A 24,628-nucleotide genomic window follows, 5' to 3' on the forward strand; every position below is an offset into this window, starting at 1 on the left:
ACTTCATCTCAAAACCAAACCGAATAAAAACCAAAAGGGCTCAGAGCTGAGGGGCTGCTCCCCTCGAACAGCCAGTACTCACTTGAAATTAGCAGCATTATTTACATGCTACTCACAATGCACTAAATATCTTTAACATGTTTATTTTTAGAATCAGGTTAAACACAGCCTCCTGTAATTTTGTTTACACTATTAATTCATTCAGCCAACCATGTCTTCATGGGGAGAGTGGCTGGAAACTTACGTGGCACTGTCAAACAATCCAAGGGAGTGGAGATGGAAGCCACCGACCAGGTGGGGGGTGGTGGCAAAGACGACTACACTGGACTCAGCCTGTGGGGGCTTAGCTTGGAACCTCACCTAAAACCTGGGGAACACTAGCACCCCACCCCCAAGGCTGTAGAAGGCTGGAGTAGACCTCCAGGTGCAATTATTCCCAAACCTTGGAGAAGAGGAAGCCCTTCAGGGCAGATTGAGCTGTGGAGTGAAGATCGGGGCTCAGACCTAGGCCCAGACCTCAGGCTCCAGGAGGAGGCAGAGTGGAAACTGCTTTCTCTATACACTCAGAAGTTTCCTGAGGTTTTAAGAGTAGGGAGGTGAGAAAGGAAAGGTGCTGCTATCCTATCTAGGTGCACAGAGAAACACACACACTAAGGATGGAGACAGTTTATTGTTATACCAAAAATGTGCGTGTGTGTGTGTGTGTGTGTGTGCGTGTGTGTGTGTGTGTATATATATGTGTGTGTGTGCAGAAATAAAGGATCAGAAGGCCATAAACCCAAGTATCATTAGCATTTATATCTAGGTGCAGCATCAAGGCTGAATTCCCCTTTCTTTACACTTTATTTTACACTGAATGTGTATCCTATTTACAATAGAGTAAAACAATAAAGCTGTCTTCATTTGGAAATCAAGGCACCATTATCATCCACATCTTCACCAGGACTGTAGTTGGGGACTCAGGGGAGGAGGGATGAAGATGTCCCTCTCTCAGAAACCAGGAAGAGCCAAGCTGTGACTCCCCACTCCCCAACTCATCCTTATTCCTCCTCCACTGCCCGTGGCCATCAGGGGGTCAGGAGATCCAGATCATCCTTGCTAACACAATGAAAACCTATCTCTACTAAAAATAAAAAAAAAATAAAAAAAAAAAAAGAAGCTGGGTGTGGTGGCACTTGCCTTTAATCCCAACTACTCAGGAGGTTGAGGCAGGAGAATCACTTGAACCCAGGAGGTGGAGGTTACAGTGAGCTGAGATCACACCACTGCACTCAAACCAGGGCGACAGTGAGACTCTGTCTCATAAAATTAAATTAAATTAAAACAAAAAATGAGGGGGGAACATGGCAGCACCTTTAAAACTGCAACACAGGCTGGGCACGGTGGCTCACACCTGTAATCTCAGCACTTTGGGCAAGGTCAGGAGTTCAAGACCAGCCTGGCCAACATGGTGAAACCACTGTTTCTACTAAAAATTTGAAAATTAGATGGGTGTGGTGGCGGGCACTTGTAATCTCAGCTACTTGGGAGGCTGAGGCAGGAGAATTACTTGAACCCAGGAGGTGGAGGTTGCAGTGAGCCGAGATTGCACCACTATACTCTAGCCTAGGCGATAGAGTGAAACACCAAAACAAACAAAAAAACCCAGCAACATGTTAACACTCAAATGAATATGTAGATGGCAAGAAGCTGAGTATAACAGGGGATTAACAAGGGTGAATAGCAGGACAGATGGCTGCGGAGGGATGGTAATACAGCGAAGGTGTGTTGGCACTAATTGCTCCCAGGTAAGGAAAGCAGGTCTGGGCTCCTGGTGCAGGTGGTTCCAGGTCCAAGAGGGGTGTCCAGCATAGTGGGGTTGGGGGGGTCCCGACATCCTGGTGGTCAGGACACCTTGGTGACACCGTTCCCCGCTGACAGCACTCTCCCCACCCTGACGAGGTCCTTTCCACTCCTCTGGTTGCTAGGGCACCTGGGACTCAAGGGCAGCTCTGCAGGCCGGTGGGATGGGTAGCGGGAGTGCAGGGAGGAAGGAAAGTAAAGCTCTGTCCCGCTGTCCTCCAGCCTACCTTCCACCTCTCAGCAGCAGCTGAGATGCTTGGCAATACCCAGACCCTCCTTTCTTCTGGGTCCCAGCCCACCCTGTCTCCTCCTGCTTTCTGTCTTCATTGGCCTCCATGGCCCAGGCTATCCCTCTCCCCAGTGCCAGTCACCTGGGAGTGCAAGGGGTCCAGCTGGTCTCTTCAAGGTGCTGCTGGGGAGGCGGGCAATGCGGCTGCGGCCACAGGAGACGGAGGAACTGAGGAAAGAAAGGAAGGTGGAAGGTTACAGCCATCTCTGGTCTATGGGTGTGCATTGAGTTGGGGGTTTAAGTATTTGACACTAAGCCCTGAGATCAAAGGATGCTGGGCACCAGTGGGAGCTTCCAGGACAGGATCTGAGGGCGGTAGAGGCAGTCCGTGGGGCTGGGACCATGGGAGGGAAGTAGTAGGGAGGGTGGAGAGTCCCTTCACTGGATGAATGGTGTGCACTGCCTCCCTCATGGATCAATGGGTGCTGAGTGCCATCCTCATGAATCAGCTGTGGGGTGATCCTGAGATAGCAAGGACCAAGGAAACTCAGTTGGAGAACTAGATGCTGGCCCTGCTCACAGGACCTCAGCTGCTTGCTCCGGGGATCCAGAGACAGAGACACTGGGGGCCCAGAGTCAACCCAGGTGTCCACTGCCCTGGTGAGAGCTCCTTCCCCCCAACAGCCGACACCTCCCAAACTTACCTCACAACACGCCTCTTCTTGCAGGCAGAGGTCCCAGGGAGGGAAGATGTTGGTTTGGGGCCCTTTGTGGTGAACAGGAGCATGGGTCCCCTGGGGAGGGAGGAAGGGGAAGGAGGCTGATCAGCTGGGAACCAGAAGCGGAGCCAGCCGCTTCCTCCCTCCAGCCCCCAGCTTGGATGTGAGGGAGGGTGGTTGGACAAGATGACCTCTGAGGTTTCTTATACAAAGAAGTGGATTCTTCTCCTTGCCTCACTCGGCCTGGCTGACAGCTGAGTGACAGGCCTGCTCTGGGAGGACATCCAGATACCAGTTTCTAGTGCACCCAGGGAACTGGAGTTCAAACAATTTCACCCTTCCACCTGCCTGGCTCCACAGTTGTTACTGAGCTGCTTCTTGGGCTGTGGAAGGGGAGGGGGGCACAGGCGGGCAGCCTGCCAGCCTCTGCCCCACAGGTGCATATCAGTCTGCCACTGGTTCTTGGCCTTGGACTGTCCTGAGCTGGCTGCCGTTCCCCTACCCTGCCTGCCATGTGTGTGGGAAGGGGAAGTGAGAGCTTCATCTTCTCACTAGAAAATACTGAACTGAGTTTTCTGAGGACCCTCTTTCCTGTTCCAGATGCTGAGTCAGAGGCCAAAATCTGTAGCAGAAGTGGCAGAAAGAGGTATTTCCCAGTGGAACATAGAATGTAGCCCAGGTCAAAGAGCCCAAGTAAAGAGAGGAACAGTAGGGGCGGGCTCCCCTCTTTCATTCTTGTTCCCTGCTGATTCTTTCCAAGTTGGGCTCCCGTTAGCTACTCATGAGCATGCCACAAACCAGCACAGAGCACGTGGCTTTGCAGCATGGACAGACCAGGCAGGGGCCCCAAGAGAAGTCATGCCTCCTGGCAACTGTATGTCCTGCTCTCCTGGGCCTGGGGAGCAAAGCGGATCACAAACAAAGGGGAACAGATAGGAACCATCCCAGCTCCAAGAGTCAGGCTGCCCTCCATACTTCTTGGCAGCACCAAGAAGTCCGTTGCTGACCACTGACCCCTGACAGGAGGGGTGGGAATGAGACTGGGAGACCCACCTGGGGATGAAGGGTTGGTCTAGCCTGTTCAGCTCCTGGGGGACTCTGTCCCAGCCAATGCACCCATGGAAACTGGGCTTTGAGGGAGGCTCCTCAGAGAGATCGAAGGTGGCATTGAGGTCTCGAGTGGGTAGGGCCAGAGGGGTGGAACAGTTCTGCATGGCCGAAGAACCAAGGGGCACCCGGCTTTTGATGACTGTGGCTGGGCAGAAGTGGGGGGAAGAACAGGGGGAGGAGCCCCTTTCTCCTTTGGGGGTGCTGGGCCCCAGTGAAGGTTGGGCATCAGGCAGAGACCCTCTCCTCAGGCAGGGCAGAAAGGACTGGCGCTGGCGCTTGGTGCCCCGCTTTAGGGCCGTGGGACTGTCTGGTTCCAAGGGGCGTGGTCTCCTCCTCTTCTTCTTCTCCATGGGCCATCGGGATCCCTGGGCTGGGGAGCAGTTAGGTCCAGGTGGAATCCCCAACGTGTGTAGGGGGCCACTCAGCTGCCTCGCCATGGTCCGGGTCACAGGGCCAGTATATCCCAAAGGCTCTGGGCAAAGAGGAGGAGGCTGCTGAGGGAAGATCAGGGACTGCACAGAAGGACGGAGAATTTGTAGAACTTGGAGAGCCAGACACTGGAGACATGAAGGAGCCCATAACCCCTCAGGTCTCCTGGCACCTCTCTGTGTGCACAAGTCTGGATCCCGGGGATCAGCCTCCTATAGCAGCAAAACCTAGCAACTGAGGCCCCTGGATACCCCTTGGCCCCAGTGGGGACTTAAGAGACAGCACCCATAGGCAGGGCAGAGCAGGGTGAGACTCACTTGACTCTGAACACAGCTCTTGAGCTAGAGGTGACCCTCCGGCCAGGCCCGAAGTTCTAGAGGCCTCTGCCCCGAGCTCAATGTTTTCTTCTTGCACCAGCTGCTGTAGGGTCTCAAACTCTGTGATCATGTCGGGGGTCAGGAGGTTGGCTGTTTGGAGCAGGGAGTATTGCCGCTGGGCCAGGCACAGCATTTTTAGGGCCAACCTGGAACAGAAGGAAGGGGATTCCTAGCCCTGACACAGACCCAGCCTGACCAGGAGCCTCTATGCCATGCACCTGTCCCCATCCCTCCAACTGTAGTTGAGCCTGAACTGGTCCCCTGGCTCCCTCCTGACTCGCTTCAGAAAGGCTGGCCAGACTCAACACTCTCCCAGCCACAGCTCTGGCTCTGCTATACCTTTGCTGAAGGCCAAGGCCAGCCAGGATGGCCACAGGTAATGGTGGGAGGTGTCTTCCACTAAACACACCCCATGACAAAGACAGTAATCTGAGAAGTAGGCAGAGGCCACTAGGTGGCCTTGGACTTGGAAGGTCTGAGTCTCTTCTTGGCTCTGCCACTTACTAATGCTGTGATCATGAATTCATCTACCCTAAGGCAGTGCAAGTGGGCAGTTAAGAACCTGGCTCAAGTCAGACTGACAGCTTCCCACTCACATCCTGGCTCCAACATCTCCCAGCTGTGTGATCTTGTATGCACTGGTTAACCTAAGTCTCCGCAACCCTTAGAATGGGGATAACAAATGCACCCACCTCATAGGGTTATTTGAAAGACTGAATGAGTTGTTTTACATACAAAATGTTTATGGAATACCAGGCATGTAATAAGCATTGTAGGTCTAGCTAACTATTGTTTCCTGTTAATTGGAAGTAATACCTTCTTTCTGGTTAGGATAAGAGGAGATTATGTAAGATAGGCTGTGTTCATTGTGGTTCTAAGACGGCCTTCAAAAACACATTCAGTCTATGCTTTCTATTAAATGATTGGGATCCTGAAAAAGTCTGTGTGAATCAAGGCATACTTCATAGGCACTAAGGGGGCTAGTTAAAGGAAATTATGAGGGTAATGCAATTATTGATATTGTAAATTTAGATTCTAATAGAGCACATTCTCTTTCTGTAAGCCAAACCTATGATAAAAGAATAAACACAATTATCTCAGTGGGAATTATCCATGGAAAATGATTTATCCTCAGGTAATTCTTTCTTTTTTGAGACGGAGGACATCTCTGAACCCTCCTCCACCGCCCTCAGTCAGGGTGTGCTCAGGGAACACAGAATCATTTTATAAAGCAGCCTCAGATATAAATTAAAATGGACACAGCAGAAACTCATTCTATATCTACACGAGCCACACATCACAGGGAAGATTAGACAATTGCGAAGAGTGGGCGTTTGGGGGAAATGCTCAGGCCTGGATGTCAGACCCTGTCCCTCTTGCTATGTAAGTCTGGGCAAAGGCCTCAGTGCCCGATCAGACAAATGGGGAGCTGCTCTACATCAGGAACTTTCCAATTAGGTTTCAAAAACCCATCATAATTCTGTTTTGTCTGTTCTACATATTAGACTTCAGCATAAGATTTCATTTGAAGAAAGAATTTTGTAGCTAAAAACAATTAAAAAAAAATCTGAAGAAACTACTGAACCGGAAAATCTAAGATCTACTCGGTGCCCTAGTGGTCTAAGATTCTAAATTCTAAAATCAAAGGGAAATTATTTTCAACTATCTGATTGTTAGGACGTTTCCAAACATGGAGATTTGTCACATTTTACTAGTACTTCATCCCCAAGAAGTAGGAAGACTGGGGGCTATGATCCCCAAGTCAAGGCCAAGGTTGAAGCAATTTGTTGGAGACCACAAAGCCAGAGCAGAAATAAGGACCCTGGTGTCCTCTCTCCTCATAACAGGGGACCACTAGCAGAGTGACTCTGGGTCATCAGTAGGAACTCATGGTTGTTCCCTGGGAGATCAGAGGGATGTCCCACCAGCACATCCTTGCCTCTCCAGGGCCCCAGGCAGGCCCCGATAGCAGGAGACAGATAATGAGCTGCCGATTATTCAGACTGCAGCATTTTTGCTGAGTCGGGAACAGACACTCCCCAACAAGAAATAAAATTAAACAGGCCCTTCTGTCCGGAAGCTTTAAATACACTGCCTAGCGTGAAGCGTGTTGGGGAGGGAAGAGCAGGATGGCAGTAGCAGAGCTAAGTGGCAGGAGATTTAGGAACTGGGGGCCAAGGAGAAAAATATTAGCAGCATCTTTCTATGAAGCATAGAAAGAATGGTCCAAAATCCATTTTTCTTTCGCTTTGAGTCATGATTTGTATTTACTTTTGAGAAAAAATAGCCACAGTCAATCCGTTGATGAAGACACACGATAAACATTGGCTCAGGAAGGCTGTCCCTGCCCCAGACTGACGTTTTATCTTCCCTTGGTGGCCCCCTTCTCACTGTGGACAGGCAGCCTGGCCTCAGACTGCAAAGCAAAACACTACCCCAGCCACGCTGCCCTGACCTGGGGCCTGCTGGCTGCCTGGATGGACTCTGGCATTTTGCTTCCCTCTCCTGCTGGGCGGCCAGCTATGTAGAGGAGTAAGTAGAGGTGATGATAAGTTAATCGAGTAGGTGATAATAACATCAAGGAGGTGAAACCACGTAAAGGACAGTGCTGATGAAGAGACAGAGCTTTTGTGATGTGCTTAACACCAATTCCCACCCCCAGGGAGGCTGAACCCATCGCTTCCCACCTGGATTCCAGAGTATAGCAAGAAGATACCTACTGCTTAGAACGGTCCTTGTCCAGTTCCTGTGCTGAGAGGTGGCCCATGACTAGCTTGGGCTGCAGGGTCAGGCCAGAGGACTCTGGCAATGCATGTGTGGGGTTCTGCTCCGGCATCTGGGTTGGAACCTAAAGAGGAAGGAGAAGGCACAGGTAGAGGAACCAGGATGGCCTCCCCACCTTTATAAACAGCTTCTAAAATCCTTCCCTCCTCCAAGAGTGGAAATGACAGCTCCTAGAATGACTAGGTCCTGGTCACTTCCAAACACACAAGGATCCCATAGACTATTTCTCTTTCCTGCACAGGATCTGAAAGCCTCCTGACTAAGGTGCAAAGACAACCACGTAGAGAGATGGGACTGAAGGGACTCTGAGTCTGAGAGAGGCATTTCTTCCAATATCCGGCCAGCTCCAAGCCCTGCTGATACCCAGGCCTCACACCCACAAGCCCTACCTCCTCAGCTGGGCCTTCATCCTGGTCCTTTGGGCACTGTTCCTGGTCTGAAGAGGTCCCTTCCATGACCCTCTCCACCTGGGACTCTGTCCCCAAACTCTCCTCTTGAAGGGCTCCAGGCCCTGCAGGGAGCTCTGACGTGCAGGGCTGGCTGGAAGGGTGGGGTGGAAAGAGGGAGCTGGGAAGGCTAAGTGAGAAAGGAGGGTTTGAGAGGCAGGATGTGGGGCAGGTGGGAGAGCAGGGAGCAGGTGGGATCTCTGTGGCACCCAGATCATATAGAGTCCATAAGGGACAGATGCTTATGTGACAAATGGGCAGTAGCTGAGGGTAGGAAAAGTCAGGATTTTCTGGTTTGAGAGACAATTACACACACCCCTAAGTTCACCTTCTCTCGAATAGTAGATCCCACTCATAGGGGCTGGGGTGCCATTTACTCATTTGACACAGAGCATTCTAGGTGACAATCAGTTGCTGGGCAGGCACTGGGTGCAAACCCTTAGCCCTAGGGACTGGAGCAGAAGCAAGGAGCCCTAGTCCTCTAGAAACTAGACAAGGGGGACTGGCTCCCCGTCCTGGTTGAGCTGCAGGGTGGGGGAAGGAACGGGCAGTAGAACTCACTGTTGTGGTGGTAGTTCTGACTTGGGGGCTCCTGGGAGGTCCTGTGGGGGCCAGCCTCCCCCTTCATATACTTTTAGCTTCTTCCTTAGAGCGGCTACCTAGAACAGAAGCAGCCCAGCCCCTGAGAGCCCCAGCTAAGCACAGGAGGGGAGGGGCAGACAGAGCCCCCGCCGCACCCTCAAGCTCCTACCTCTGGCTCTCTGCCCGCCCCCAGCCAGCCCCCAAGGCGGGCACCTCACCTCGTCCTGGAGCTGTTGGCAGATGGTAGCATACTGGCTGATATGACAGTCCAGGCTGGTCACGTTGCTCTTCAGCTGAGATGGGGCACAGGAGAGAGATTTATTTGTTCATTCAAAGCAGCTTTTATCAGCCACCTCCAACGGACAGGAACTGCACTAGGTCTCAGCCACGTCCCCATGACCCACCCTCGCAAGTAGAGAGACACAGCGAAGGTCAGTACTGTGCCTGAGACCACAGCAAGGGGCAGAAGACCCCTGACTCCATGACTAAGACCGTCTTGCCATGGTTAGTGTGTTCTTGCAGTGGTCCCAGGACAGCCAGGGCTCACTGGGGGGAGGGCCAGAGGGAGGGGTCGAGCAGATGTGGCAGAAGCACATATTGATGTTTATGTTTTGCTGAAAATATGCTCCTGCTGCTAAAAACAAGTCTGAACTAGATCACTGGCCAATGAGAGGCCACCCTCCTGCCGTCGCCGTTGGTTTTGGAGACCATCTTGCCTCTCTTAGCTGGTGGCTTCCCACTCAGGGATGGGGACTGTGTCACTTCTATCACAAAGACTCCGAAGACTGAGAAACTTCTCTTCTTTTTCAGACAGAGTCTAGTTCTGTCACCCAGACTGGGGTGCAGTGGCGGTATCTCAGATCTCAGCTCATTGCAACTTCCAACTCCTGGGTTCAAGTGATTCTTCTGCCTCAGCCTCTGGAATAGCTGGGATTATAGGCACCACCATCATGCCCGGCTAATTTTTGTATTTTTAGTAGAGGCAGGGTTTCATCATGTTGCCCAGCCAGGTGATCTGCCCGCTTTAGCCTCCCAAAGTACTGGGATTAAGGTGTGAGCCACCACGCCTGGCCCAGAACTTTTTTTCTGCTTTGGGGACACTTGGCCCAAGGATCTGTGGGAGCTGCCTGGGTCCCGCACCTTCCCACTCCAGGACTGGAGCTGCCCCGCACCCAAGCCGGCCCTGCCTGGCACGCACCGAGAGCCTGATCTCCTTGGCCCGGTCAGCATACTTGAGGGTGTTGTACGTGTCCTCGTAGGCCAGGCTGGAGGGGCTGATGGCAGCGATCATCACTGTGCGGCAGTTGCCACCAAGGGAGTCTTTGAGCAGACGCGTTAGTTTGCTGTCCCTGTAGGGCACATGGGTCTTGCGGCCCTGGGGGTCAGTAAGCGGGTGTGGGGTCAGGCGGCTGATGGCACTGACCCAGGATGGGGCCCTGTGGCCTTTGGGCCCTGGGATCAGGAGCTTGGTTGCTATCCTGGAGAAAACACTGGTCTGTGCTGCTTTACCTTTGCGTCGGCCAGGGCGTTGAGGACGTTGATGAGCGCCAGCAAAGAGCGGTTGATGTTGGCGCCCTCCCGCAGTCGCTCCCCCTTCGCATGGGTGCTGGATGCCCGCTCTGAGCCAGCCAGGTCAATCAGGCTCAACTTGGCCACCTGGACGGCCTGGGTCAGTCCTGGAACCCGGTCCTGCTGCTTCACGAAGATCTGAAGGCAGATGGCAGGGGTGAGGAGGAGCTGGGCATCAGGAGCCCTGGCTTCAGGCTCTGACCCGTGGCTCCTCACCTGGAAGATGGCATGGGAGCGGGAGGAAGTTGCGTTGGCATCAGTGGGGTGCTGCGTACGGTTACAGTTCCCCCTGGTCAGCATTCCCAGCAGCTGCTCGGCTGAGGCTGGCTACAGAGGAGAGGCCCAGGAACAGGGCTGTGGGTTCTCTGACCAGGACCTTTCCCCTAACAGGAAGGGCTGCTCTTCAGAACCTATGTCACCCACTTGCTACCACCACCACTGCCCCCACCACTGCCCCCACCACTACAGGACCCAGGGCATCCCCAAACGGTTTTGTGAGGGAACCCCAAGGACCCATGGGGCCGATCATCCTACCCCAGCCCAATCCCACACCTGGTGGAAAGAAAGTCCTTGCACCACCACTCCCTTGTCGGGGTCCTCGCGGATGGCAAGGGGCCCCTTGGGCTCCAGGAGGTCGTGGATCTGCTCATTGTACACCTGGGAAAGGAAGCAAGGAAGAGGCCTGAGGGGGAGTGGCCCATAAGGAAACCTCTCCCTAGCGGCTGAACGGGGGAGCTGAGGCCAGGGTGTGTCTGAGACACCCATAAGAGTGGCGCTTCCCAGGACTGCGTTACATGACCACAGCAGGGTGAGTGGGCGGGTGTCTCTAGTGCAATATCTCACTGAGCTATATCTATCCCCTTGAGGGGCCCCAGCTCTCCATTTCCTGCCACTCTGTCCGACACCAGCTCACTCCACCCCATGGGCTCACTTCCCCGCAGGTAGTTGTGAGAACGAGGCCTAGGGCAGGAGCAGCTGACCTCCTGGTAGCTGATGAGCACCTTGAAGTCCTTCTCCTGCTGGCGGGCCTCCAGGCGCTTGTACAGTTCCACAGTGGTCAGGTACATGATGCCGGGGTCCTCCTCCCTTCCAAGCATGGTGTGTGTCTTCCCAGCCCCGGTGGCCCCGTAGGCAAACACTGCAGAGGACCCCAGAATTGGGAGGACCCCAGTGCCTGGCCACCCAGCTCAGCCTTTCCCTCCTCCCCACTAGGCCGCCTGTGTTCCCTGCTCCGCTGCTCCCACTAATCCAACCTTCCATGTTCCTGCTGCAGGGTTGGTATTCTCTGTGTGTTTGTTCTGCTCCCTGCTAGGCCAGTGGATTTGGGAGGACTGGATCTCCACTATGGGTGCGGGCTATGCTTTCCTTCTGCAGGCGAGGCTGCTTTCGGTGAAGGCCCACAGTCATCTCCCTCTCACCACTTACCCCAGACACTGTGGGTGTGATATGAGAGGTGTCTTCACTCCTCCAGGGACCATCCTGTCTGATTTGCTGTTGCAGCCCTGGGCCCAGTAGAGTGCCTCCCACATAGAATGATTGAATGAATGAATGGGGGGCCCACAGAGCATGATGGGACATCCGTACAAAACTCCTCAGTAAATCGTGCCCAGCTAGGGGGAACTGGACACATGCCAGAAGACACATGAAACCCTTCCCTCTCCTGAGGCAGGGAGGCCAGGCTGCTGCCAGGTAGGGCTGAGGTTCTCACCTGAGCAGTTGTAGCCTTGGAGGAAGCTGTCCAGGATGCTGTGTGTGGTGTGCTGGAACACATCCTGTTGGCTGGCCGCCTCACCAAAAACCCGGTCAAAGACAAACGTCAGGTCTTTGCTCTTCTTCTTGGGGCCATCATGGGTACTGCCCCATTTCAGGCCAGGGAACCCTCTGTCGGGCTCCTCAGGGTTAAACACCAGTACCCGTTCATCCACCACCTGCACCACCGGCCGCCGCTGACTGTCCAGCTCCCAAGGGGTGGGGGGCCGCACCCGCACCACCACCTGCAGTGTACTGTCCTCCACTGCCATCACTGTGGTGATACCTGGGCGAGACATGGCGGAGTTGAGAACCAATTCCACCCCAGGCCTGACCAAGTGCCCCCCCAGCACTCCAAGGCCCCCTCCACCCACTCCCAATGGCTGGTTTCTGTTTTATCCCTCAAGAGTAAAAATATTTGTGCCATGACCAATTTTTCTCTTTCTCATTTGAAATACTATCTTTGTCATACTCAAATGACTATATTTTTAGAGGTCACTCACTGGGCTTTATAGTATGTTCCATGAATCCATTTGTTTATCCTTTTTTTTTCTTACCATTTATGGCCTGTAAGTGTCTCTGTCTATTCTTGGGCCAGTGCCACACTGTTTCCATGATATTACTTTACAGTATGCTTTCAAGATAGTAAGGCAACAACTTCTTCATTACACTTTCTTTTTTTTTGAGACGGAGTTTCGCTCTTGTTACCCAGGCTGGAGTGCAATGGAACAATCTTGGCTCACCGTAACCTCCACCTCCTGGGTTCAAGCAATTCTCCTGCCTCAGCCTCCCGAGTAGTTGGGACTACAGGAGCGCGCCACCATGCCAGCTAATTTTTGTATTTTTAGTAGAGATGGTATTTCACCTTGTTGACCAGGATGATCTTGATCTCTTGACTTCGTGATCCACCTGCCTCAGCCTCCCAAAGTGCTGGGATTACAGGCTTGAGCCACCGCGCCTGGCCCATTACTCTTTCTTTTCTATAGCTTTCTTAGCTATTTTCAGGCATGTATTATGCTACTTTACCCAGAACTCCCTCTTCCCACAACAATCCTATTGGGACTCCAGTTTGAATTGCATTACATTTGCATATTTATTATACTGAGCCTATTATTTTATTTTTTACTTTACATAAGCTTTTAGCAGCCAAGTGTATTAAACCCTTTCAGGCAAGATTGTGGCTACTGCCTTTCTATTTGCTTAGATATTTTTTTATGTCCCTCAATAAGATTTTATAGTTTTCTATCTCTTCAGTTATTTGTTAATTGTCCTTTTAATATAATTCTCAGGTATTTTATGTACTTAATTGTTCTTGTGGATGGAACACTTTTCCCGATTTACATTTCCAGCTGATAATTGCTAGTATGGAGTAACACTACCAATTTTATGTATTCACCCTATATCTACCACCCCCAGTGCTGGCTTCGGCAGCACATATACTAAAACTGGAACTATACAGAGAAGATTAGCATGGCCCCTGCACAAGGATGATACGCAAATTCGTGAAGTGTTCCATTATATAATTAAAGATTTTAAATTTGAAATAATAATAAAAAAAATCTACCACCCCCAAACTCTCTTATTAATTTCATTTATTTTTATTAGAACTTACTGGGTTTTCTAAGTATACAATTATGTATTAGAAGAGGAAAAATTTTTTACCTTTTCTTCTTCATACTCATACCAAATATTTCATTTGTCTATTGCAGTCTAGAACTTTTTTTTTCCAAGACAGAGTTTCGCTCTTGTCATCCAGGCTTGAGTGCAATGGTGCGATCTCGGCTCACTGCAACCTCTGTCTCTTGGGTTCAAGTAATTCTCCTGCCTCAGCCTCCTGAGTAGCTGGGATTACAGGCATCTGCCACCATGCCCGGCTAATTTTTTGTATTTTTAGTAGAGACGGGTTTCACCACGTTGGTCAGGATGGTCTTGAACTCCCAATCAGGTGATCCACCCATCTCAGCCTCCCAAAGTACTGGGATTATAGGCATGAGCCACCATGCCCGGCCTGCAGTCTAGAACTTCTAAAAAAATGTTGAATAATGATGATGATAATGTACATTCCTGTTTTGTTTCTGATTCTAAAGGAAATGGCTTTAGTGCTTCACTATTTAGACATTAGTTTTATATAAGTAGTCTTTATCACATTAGCAATTTCTTCTATTCTCGTTTTACTTGGGGTTATTATTAGGAAAGTCTAGAATTTTATCAACGCCCTTTCAGCAACTCCCAATATATTTATGCCCTTTTTTTCTCCCTTATTTTGTTGCCACGGTAATTTATTTAATATTATTCCTGGTATCAAACCAACCATGCATTCCTGGAAAAAAAATCCTACCCTGGCCATAGTGAAGTTTTCAATACTTAAATGTTCAGACATGTCAATCTTTTCTTTTACAGCTTTTATATCATACTTAAGAAGATGTTTCTTCTCCTAGGTAATAAACATTCTTATTTCTGTCTAATACTTTTTATTTCTCACATTTAGGTCATCATGGAGATGGAATTTTTTTGTGTGTAAACTGTGTGAGGAGGTTTAATATCTTTTCTTTCTAATTGGTAAGCAATTATCCTCACGGTCATTTATTGAATAGTGCATTCCTCCTTCCCCAATTTGAAATGCCAAATTTAACATAACTAAAGTCTCATAGAAACATGAATTTGTGCCCGGCATGGTGGCTCACTCCTGTAATCCCAGCACTTTGGAAGGCTGAGGTGGGCAGGTTGCCTGAGGTCAGGAGTTTGAGACCAGCCTGGCCAACATGGTGAAACCCCAACTCTACTAAAAATATAAAAATTAATCAGGCATGGTGGTGGGCGCCTGTAATCCCAGCTACTCGGGAGGCTGAGGCAGGAGAATCACTTGAACTTGGGAGGTGGAGGTTACAGTGAGCCAAGATGGCTCCATTGTACTCCAGCCTGGGTGGCAGAGAGAGTCTGTCTGAAAAAAAAAAAGGAATATGAATTTGTTTCTGGATTCTCCCTTCTGTTTCATTATGTCCATTCCTTTTCCAGTACCTCACTGTTGTAATTACTGTGGTTTTATCATAGATCAACCCATTGCTCTTTTTCTTGGCTATTTTTAGGCACCCAATCTTACATATGATTTTAGAATCAGCTTATGAAGTTTTATGAAAAATCCTGCTAAGATTTTAATTTGGATTATTTTGAATTTATAGATTAATATGAGGAAAGCTGGCATCTTTACAGTATCATGTTCCCACCTAGGAACTGATATCTCTTTCCATTTATTCACACCTCTACAGTCTTTAGTAAAATTTTACAATTTTCCTCACATGGGTATTATACATTTCTTGATAAGTTTATTACTAGTTATTACATGATCTTTGCTATATTATTAATAGGCTTCTTTTTTATTTTTATTTTTTTGAGATTGAATCTTGCTGTTGACCAGGCTGGAGTGCAGTGGTGCAATCTTAGCTCACTACAACCTCTGCCTCCCAGGGTCTCTTGCCTCAGCCTCCTTAGTAGCTAGCATTACAGGTGAGCACCATCACACCCAGCTAATTTTTACATTTTTAGTAGAGACAGGGTCTCGAACTCCTGACCTCAAGCAATCCACCCGCCTTGGCCTCCCAAATAGCTGGGATTACAGGAGTGAGCCATTGCGTACACCTGTTCCTTTTAAAATTATATTTTCAAACTCCTTTTTTCCAGAATATAGGAAAGCTACTGATTTCTGCATGCAGATCTTGTATTTGGGTACATTGCTGAACTCCCTTATTGGTTCTAATAGATTGTCATCGATTCTCTTAAGTCTTTCAATTAAATGATAACATCGTTTGCAAATAATGACAGTTACTTTCTATTTTTAGCTCTTCTATATTTAGTTCCCCACCTCCACTGCCCATTAGGAAGGTAGGAATGGGTGTTGAATTTTATCAAATGCTTTTTGGCACTTGCTGAAATGATCACACATAGTTCTCCTTTAATCTATTAATGTAGAGGGTGACACAACAGATTTCCTAATGTTGACCTGGTAATAATTCCAAACACAGATTTACTCATTTTCTCTTATATCTGCCCCAGACCTCTCTCCCTGGTTTTTCATTTCTTTTTCGAAACAGTGTACCAAGGGCGGGGACAGAATTTTTGGAATGCAGAAGTCATGCTGGAAAAGTTCAGCCCAACTCTAGGGACATATTGACAGGGGTGAGGATCAGGGGCTGTTCCTGGGCATTATGAATAGATGGATGCCTTCCAGGTAATGACGAGATTCCACTTATGGATCACAAAGACCAAGGTCATTCAGCAAAGAAAAGCAGGGTTTCTACCTGACACTCTAGTGAATAACTAAGGTTTTCCTTGGGGAATCAGACAGAATTGAGCTGATTTGAAACTCCTATCCCCTCATCCCTAAACTTCTTCCCCATACAAAAGAAGAAAAAAGATCAACCAACCATAATCCTTTTACATGTATGTAATTCTATTCCTGTCCCAGCAATCAGATTGCCATAGTAAGCATATTATCTAAGTGCTCACTATGTCAGAAACTGTTCAAAGCGCCTTACACATATCATATCCTTTTATCCCCATTGCGATCTCACAAGATGGATACTATTATTATACTCATTTTTCAGTGAAGAAATTGAGACAGAGAGGGTTAAGCAATTTGCCCAAGGTCTCAATGCTAGTGAGTGATGGAGCCCCATTCCAATCCAGGCAGTCTGACTACACAGCCGGCTATACTGCCTTATAGTGATATTATATATTATGCTACAATGATTGCATCGTTGTAATAGTCCCTTAGTTTGTATAATTATAATCCCTTTTATGGAATTAGCATTCTGTATTCTGAAAACACTTTCAAATACATGGACTGTACCTAATTTTCTTTTTTCTTTTTTTGAGATGGAGTCTTGCTCTGTCACTGAGGCTGGAGTGCAGTGGTGTGATTTCGGCTCACTGCAAACTCCGCCTCCCGGGTTCAAGCAATTCTCCTACCTCAGCCTCCCCAGTAGCTGGGATTACAGGCGCCCACCACCATGGCTGGCTAATTTTTGTACTTTTAGTAGGTCACGTTGGCCAGGAGGTTGTGAACTCCTCACCTCAGGTGATCCATCTGCCTTGGCCTCCCAAAGTGCTGGGATTACAGGGGTGAGCCACTACATCTGGCTATACCTAATTTTCAACAGAGAAGGTTTCTGTCTCCTATTCTTGCAGGCCCACCCCCAGGAAACCCCACTTTGGGACCTGGGGAAGTGAAGGCAGAGGGTGCCTGGGTCCACATTTCTCAGCAGTCCCAGCTCCCCATGGGGAGTGCTTTAGCTGAGGAGGAGCCACAGAGCAGTCTAACATTCTAAGCAGGAAATTAAAAAGGGCACTGGCAAAGGAGTGAGCGTAACCTTTACAGTTCTTTCCTCCTGCCTCCTGAGGGCCAGTGTGGCTGAGTCTGTTTGCCTAATGAGATATTTTCCTTCTTCCTGAGATGGTGCTGGGGGCATGGGGCACAAGTGTGGGTGACATTTGGCACAGCTGCTGCTAGGATGCCTGGGTCCTGGTCCCTATTCAGCATCTGACTGAAGAGGAGGTCTTTCCACAAGCCATACCAGGTCGATGTCGCATCAGCTTCCCCCTTTGAGATCGAGAGAAAACAGCTACCGGTCTGCTCCTGCCCCAGGGGATGGGGAGATTAATGAGAGAACGTGTGTCAAGTTTGCTTTGATCCTTGGTTGGAAAGAGCATTTCAGCCCAAAGTACAAGGGAGATGATTCTTTAATAAGATCTTCGGGATTCTCAGCCAGCCACAGTCACGTCCTGTTTCTAACCCAGGGCAGCTCATTAAAACCCAGAGGCTAGTGCTCTGCCAGGCTGGGGCTGGGAAGCCAAGACTGTTGTTTAGGGGATGGCCTGCTCTGCCCACCCTAGTTGAGACAGAGACAGGCCCAGTGAGCCCAAGCTCCTCAGAAAACCCTGAAGAAGAAGTTCAGAGGACTTGAGGGAATCTCCCTGCAGACACTTGGAGCTGAAGAAGGTAGTGGGGGTGAGGGTGTCGGGCCCTGGATGTCCAGCCCCTGGATGTCCTAGGTTTACAGATGATGCTGTAGCCACCTTAATCTCTCCTTCACAACCCTCATACACTTGTTTTTTTGTCCTTAAGCTCCAAGAGCAGGACCTTCTTCTGACATAGTCTGTGTACCCCAGGTGCCTCGGCACCCAGCCCAGCATGCAGCAGATGGTGAATTTTGTCCTATGAATAAATAAGGGCCAGAGAAGAACAGATTCTGGATCCAAAAGTCTAAAAATAATCATTATTATAGCTAACATTTACTCAGTGCCTACTATGTATTAGACACTATGCTAAGTGCTTTACAAATGGTGTTTAACTTTCACAACAATTATTATCTCCCCGCGCTACAAAAGGAACAGGAGGCACAGGAACTTGTATCCCAAATGTAAAACAGCAAGGCCAGAACTTGACCTTCTTCTTTGTCACTGGGGGCACTATTCCATCCTTAGGCCACTCTGTCCTGCAGCTGGGCTCGGGCAGCTCCCATCTCCCCCTCACTTTGGTACCTACAAAAGAGCACCCCAGGTCCACTGGTTCTTCCTACATGCGGTCATGAAGAGGAAGAAATTCGGTTCTTTTGTTTTTTAAATAGACAATCATAAGGCTGTAATTGATAGTGCTGTTAGTTTTTTCCTAATCTTATTTTTATTTATGTTTCTTGTCTTACATTTTCGGTTAGGCCCTCCAGCACAATATTGAATAAAAGCAGTAATAGTGAGTATCCTCGTCTCTTTGCTGATTTTATAAAGAATGCATCTACTATTTTATACATTATTGGTTTAAGAAAATTTATCTCCATTTCTAGTTTACCTACATATATTTTAAAATCATGAATGGATATTGAATTTTATTGAATTCTCTTTCTTTCTTTTTTTTTTTTTTAGATAGGGTCTCGAATTATTGCCCAGGCTGGAGTGCAGTGGCGTGATCACCACTCACAGCAGCCTGGAACTCCTGGGCTCAAGTCATCCTTCCACTTCAGCACGTCACCCACCTCCTCAGTAGCTGGGACCACAGTGTGCCACCATGCTTTGCTTTTTTTTTGAGACAATCTCACTCGCCCAGACTGGAGTGCAGTGGTATGATATCATCTCACTGCAACCTCCGCCTTCTGGGTTCAAGTGATTCTCCTGCCTCAGCCTCTTGTGTAGCTGAGATTACAGGCATACGCCACCACAGCCAGCTAATTTTTGAATTTTTAATAGAGACAGGGTTTCACCATGGTGGCCAGGCTGGTCTTGAACTCCTGACCTTGTGATCTACCCGCCTTGGCCTCCCAAAGTTCTGGGATTACAGGCGTGAGCCACTGCACCTGGCCCTAATTCTTAAATTTTTTTGTAGAAATGGTGTCTATGTTGCCCAGGCAGGTCTCTAACTTCTGGGCTCATGCGATCCTCCCACCTCAACCTCCCAAAGTGCTGAGATTATAGGTGTGAACCACCACACCTGCTCCTATTGAATTTTCTGTGCCTAATGGGGTATGTTTGCTCTTTAAATCTGTAAATGTGTAAATTGTATTAATAGATTTTCCAATGTTAAACCATTCTTGCATTATTGGGATAAATTCAATTTGGTCATAATTTATTTATTAAATACATAACTGATTTCTGATTGTTAATATTTTATTAAGATGTTTACAACTACATTAATAAAACAGATTGACTTATAACTTTTTTTCTTTCTTCCTTTTTTTTTGAGATGGAGTTTCTCTCTTGCTGCCCAGGCTGGAGTGCAATGGTGCTGTCTCAGCTCACTGCAACCTCCACCTCCTGGGTTCAGGCAATTCTTCTGCCTGTCTCCTGAGTAGGTGGTATTACAGGTGCCTGCCACCACACTTGGCTATTTTTTGTATTTTTAGTAGAGACAGGGTTTCACCACGTTGATCAGGCTGGTCTCGAACTTCTGACCTCAGGTGATCCACCTGCCTTGGCCTCCCAAAGTGCTGGGATTACAAGCATAAGCCACCGTGCCTGCCCTGACTTGTAATTTTCTTTGTGTCATTTTTTATATCAGAAAATAAACTGAACATGTTTTCTCTTTTTTATAGGGAGAGTTTGTATAAGATTAGAATCATCTTTTTCAATTGCCTGTAAGTTTCTGGTGGAATTTGGTATAGGTTTTTCATGCCTGTGAAGATACACTTTAAACTAATTCAATTTCCTCTAGGGAAAATTGAATTCCTCAATGGAATAGTCCTAAATCTAGACAAAATTTCCATAACTACTTCTTCTTTTTTTTTTTTTTAAAGATGGGGTTTCTCCATGATGGCCAGGCTGGTCTTGAACTCCTGACCTCAGGTGATCCACCCACCTCGGCCTCCCAAAGTGCTAGGATTACAGGCGTGAGCCACTGCACTCGGCTCCATAACTTCTTGAGTCAGTTTTGGCAAGTTGTTTTTTCCTAGAAAAGTTTTCAAAAGCATTGTCAAAAAGAATGTTCCATTGCTGTTTCTCTCTCTTAATCTCTGTAACTGAAATATGTCCCTATTTTTGCTCCTAAGATCTTTTTTTTTTTTTTTGAGGCGGAGTTTCGCTCTTGTTACCCAGGCTGGAGTGCAATGGCGTGATCTCGGCTCACCACAACCTCTGCCTCCTGGGTTCAGACAATTCTCCTGCCTCAGCCTCCTGGGTAGCTGGGATTACAGGCACGCACCACCATGCCCAGCTAATTTTTTGTATTTTCAGTAGAGACGGGGTTTCACAATGTTGACCAGGATGGTCTCGATCTCTTGACCTTGTGATCCACCCGCCTCAGCCTCCCAAAGTGCTGGGATTACAGGCCTGAGCCACTTTGCCCGGCCCTAAGATCTTTTTGTGTCTTATTTCTTTATTTCTCTATCAGTATTGCCAGAAGTTTGGTTTTTTTAATTAGTTTTTTATAAGATATGGCTTTTGACTAAAATAATCATCTCTATTATATGATTAAAACTCAATTTGATTGATTCTGCTTTTAACTTATTTATTGAGAAAGTGTCGCTCTGATGCCTAGGCTGGAGTGCAGTGGCGCAATCACAGCTCACTGCAGCCTCAACCTCCTAAGGCTCAAAGGATCCTCCCACCTCAGCCTCCTGAGTAGCTGGGATCACAGGCACACACCACCACACCCCCCTAATTTTAAATTTTTTGTAGAGATGGAGTTTCACCATGTGGTCCAGGCTAGTCTTGAATCCCTGGGCTCAAGCTGTCCACTAGCCTTGGTCTCCTAACATGCTAGGATTATAGATGTGAGCCTCCACGCCCAATCTTATCTTCTTTTATAGTCTACATATGTTCTCTGCTGTTCTATCTTATTAAAGTTTGATATTTGCCTCATTAACTTTCAGCTTCTTAAACAAAATATTCTAATATAAGCATTTAAGACTATAAAATTGCCCTCTAAGTATTCCTTTAACTGCATCTTATAAGTTTTATAAATAGTATTTTTTAAATTGCTCCATGCTAATTATCTTTTAATTACAATTATGCTTTCCTATTTGACTGACTTAAGTCTATTGTTACAAAATTTCAGGCCCAGTGTGGTGGCTCACCTGATGTCAGGAGTGTGAGACCAGCCTGGCCAACATGGTGAAACCCTGTCTGTACTAAAAATACAAAAAATTAGCCAGGCATGGTGGCAGGTGCCTGTAATCCTGGCTACTCTAGAGGCTGAGGCAGGAGAATCACTTGAACCTGGAAGGCAGAGGTTGCGGTGAGCTGAGGAGCAAAACTCTGTCTCAGACCAAAAAAAAATCCTAACATGGGCTGAACACAGTGGTTCATGCCTGTAATCTCAGCACTGTAGGAGGTTGAGGTGGGAGGATCGCTTGAGGTCAGGAGTTAAAGACCAGTCTGGGCAACATAGGGAGAACTTGTCTCTAATTCCAAAAAAAAAATTGTAAACATGGTATTTATAACTTAATTGCTTGTGTAAAAGAACATGTTTTATACAATACTCTGATATTGTTTAGATTTGTTTTGTGGCCAAGTAGAAAAGCAATTTATAAATGTCTAAAAATATGTTACATGTATACTTTTGTTTACTTCTTTTTTTTTGACAGTATACATGTATACTTTTTTTTTTAAAAAAAAAGGTATAATTGGGGCCAGCTGAGATGGCTCATGCCTGTAATCCCAGCACTTTGGGAGGCCAAGGTGGGGGATCACGAGGTTATGAGCCCATCATTGCCAACATGGTGAAACCCCATCTCTACTATTAAAAAAATACAAAAATTAGCTGGGTGTCGTGGTGGGTACCTGTAGTCCCAGCTACTTAGGAAGATGAGGGTTCAATGGCTTGAACCCAGGAGGTGGAGGTTGCAGTAAGCCAAGATCACGCCACTGCACTCCAGCCCGACAGAGCGAGACTCCATCTCAAAGAAAAAAAAAAAGTGTAATTGGGTTAAATAATATAAAGACCAACATCTTAAAATAACTGAAATAGGCAGAGGATGACTGGATACCTTTGTCCTTGTTGAAGCATGAGATACAGTGATTGGGGAAGAAATAGAATAGGGAGAAGATTGGAGAAAGCAATATAACATTGAGCCGTTCTCCTCTAAAATAGCCTTAACTTCTCTGAGCCTCAGTTTTCCAACCTGTAAATTGTAAATAATACTAGTGTCTACCCCATATATTTGTGAAGATTAAATGAGTTCATTCAAACCTGAGAAGTGCTCAAAAAATATTAGCATTACTGTTAGAATTATATGACACATGGCATTTTCCCAATAATGCTGGAGGAACCAATGTGTTCAGTAAAATCCCCTAAGTTTGTTGCACAGACCAGGCTTAATCTTTTCCATGTCACTTCAGTTTCCTAAAAGGCCAAAGCTAAGGGAAGATGCATCCTAGGAGTAGTAACAGAGGCCTGGACTTCTGTCATACAAACGTTCTTTCACTTGTTCCTTCATTCAATCAAATATTCAACCAGGCGCGGTGGCTCACGCCTGCATTCCCAGCACTTTGGGAAGCAGGGGTGGGCCTCCCAAAGCATCTGAGGTCAGGAGTTCGACACCATCCTGGCCAACCCTGTCTCTACTAAAAATACAAAAATTAGCCGGGTGTAGTAGCGGATGCCTGTAATCCCAGCTACTCAGGAGGCTGAGGTAGGAGAATTGCTTGAACTCAGGAGGCGGCCGTTGCAGTGAACCAAGATTGTGCCACTGCACTCCAGCCTGGAAGACAGAGCGAGACTCCTTCCAAAAAAAAAAAAAAAGAAAGAAAAGAAAAAAGTTTACTGCCTGCCCCAGTAACTAAGTTACAGCCACCGGCATGTGAAGCTCTACAATCGGTTTGGTAAAGATGGGTAGAGAGGGGCTTAGCTACTCCACATTGACATGCAAGGAGTCCCAGGTCTTCAGTTCTGGTGTGCAGAAGAACACCATTTTTCCTCACATGCGAGCAGGAGGACCTTTCACGGGGCCGAGGTACAGAGGGCCAGGCCCCAGTGGCAGACGTGCGGGCCCCGTCTAGGTTCAGCATAGATGAGCAGAGGGGTCCCGACCACCCGTACGGGTGGGTAAGGAAACGCCCCGCTCCCTGCCCTGTTTAAAGGGGTCCACGCAGAGCCTGCCGGGGCAGCAGCAGAGCTCGGTAGCTCGGTCTCCGCGCCGCACCTTCACGTCCAGCACAAGAGGCCTGGCTCAGGTCCCCGTCTGGAGCCGCTGGGTCCGCGCGTCGGAGACTAAGAGCAAGCGCCGCGGAGTCGTCTCCGCTGTGGGCCAGGGCTTACCCTTCGTCGGTTCTCCGCCGCTGGCGTCGCTGCTCGCTCGCAGGTCCCACAGCCACAACACAGACAGGAGCACCCACCCGACGAGAGCGCACCCCACACCCTCCCCTACCCGCGCCAACCTCCACCCGGCGCCTAGCGTTCAAACTAGCAGGGCCGGCCAGGCCGTGCTTCCCATTGGTCAGCGTCCGGATCGCTGATTGGCTGTTTCCTAAGTAACAAACTACGGCGGGAGCTGCTCAGAGTGCGCTTGCGCACTTCCTCTTCCGGTCGGCTGGATTTTCCCAGGCGGTGTCTCCGGGGCTGGATACACAAGAGCGGCAGGCAGAAGCCAGCCCAGGGTTGGAATACCTGGGACCACAGCCAGTCTCTGTTGTCCCGGGGCTGGGCTTAACAGCAGTTGCAGCAACCAGACTTCCAACAGGTGTTTAAACCTGCTTTTTCTGTAGACCAAATTCACATCCGTTTGTCAAGAGGGGATTGTCAATCCCTCTCCAGCGTCTCTTTCTTCTTCTGGACCATCCCAAGAATGAACTTCAAGAACAGCCTTGATGTGGCAAAGCCAGCAGACGCCAAGAATGGCAAGTTCAATCGCTTGGCTTTGACAGTGTCAGAGGCATGATGACTGATGATTGTGTGTGACGGTCGGCAGCGGTGGGGGCACTGCCTCCATCGTCCACGGCTGCCCGCTGCTTGCATCCTGGTGGGCCCACCTCGTGCTGATCTCCAGCACCGGAGGTTGTGGGAGTCGAAGAGTTTCCAGTTGTGGCTCAGTCACTAACTAGTGCTGAGACTGCGAGGCACTTCAGCTCTCTGAGTGTCAGTTTTCTCATCTATAAAATGGGGCCAATATCCTGCCCTTCCCGTTCACCTAGGAGAGCGTGGGTACGAAGGCCCTCCAACGTCCCCAGCATATTTAGGGGATAGCTTTTATACATTTTTTGTTGTTGTTGAGACGGAGTTTCGCTGTTGTTACCCAGACTGGAGTGCAATGGCACGATCTCGGCTCACCACAACCTCCACCTCCTGGGCTCAAGCAATTCTCCTGCCTCAGC

General features: G+C 48.5%; 1 protein-coding gene and 1 non-coding gene across 5 annotated transcripts; one reads left to right on the forward strand and one right to left on the reverse strand.

Moving 5' to 3' along the window:
- Positions 1-778: 778 nt before the first annotated feature.
- Positions 779-23,692, reverse strand: KIF18B (kinesin family member 18B). Of its 4 annotated transcripts, none has more exons than XM_078373327.1 (16): positions 23,577-23,692; positions 11,796-12,122; positions 11,089-11,225; positions 10,640-10,744; positions 10,304-10,414; positions 10,028-10,225; positions 9,717-9,893; positions 8,737-8,811; positions 8,498-8,595; positions 7,880-8,066; positions 7,427-7,554; positions 4,647-4,852; positions 3,844-4,372; positions 2,776-2,865; positions 2,214-2,299; positions 779-1,991 (listed from the first exon to the last, which is right to left on the reverse strand). In XM_078373327.1, exons 2-16 carry the CDS (start codon positions 12,106-12,108, stop codon positions 1,885-1,887), a joined length of 2,547 nt encoding a protein of 848 aa, XP_078229453.1. In that variant the 5' UTR covers positions 12,109-12,122; positions 23,577-23,692; the 3' UTR covers positions 779-1,884. The 4 variants fall into 4 exon arrangements, with proteins under 4 accessions (XP_078229453.1, XP_017827916.3, XP_035159084.2 ...); XM_017972427.4 differs by having other exon boundaries at positions 7,880-8,030; positions 11,068-11,225; XM_035303193.3 differs by having other exon boundaries at positions 11,068-11,225.
- LOC118154206 (U6 spliceosomal RNA) lies at positions 13,252-13,358 on the forward strand. The gene has a single exon (XR_004744098.1). It is a non-coding gene; the product is annotated as a U6 spliceosomal RNA (small nuclear RNA).
- Positions 23,693-24,628: the final 936 nt, after the last annotated feature.

Source organism: Callithrix jacchus, chromosome 5 (assembly GCF_049354715.1).
Source record: "Callithrix jacchus isolate 240 chromosome 5, calJac240_pri, whole genome shotgun sequence".
NCBI lineage: Eukaryota > Metazoa > Chordata > Mammalia > Primates > Cebidae > Callithrix > Callithrix jacchus.

Bases quoted from the DNA above. Each gene is read 5' to 3' on its own strand.
- KIF18B (XM_035303189.3), bottom strand. From the start codon at position 12,135: ATGTCTCGCCCAGGTATCACCACAGTGATGGCAGTGGAGGACAGTACA. The intron at 2,866-3,843 runs GTGGGTCTCCCA...CTCCCTCCCCAG, and splicing joins GACCAACCCTTCATCCCCAG to GGGACCCATGCTCCTGTTCA. The intron at 1,992-2,213 runs GTGACTGGCACT...ACCGGCCTGCAG, and splicing joins TGGACCCCTTGCACTCCCAG to AGCTGCCCTTGAGTCCCAGG.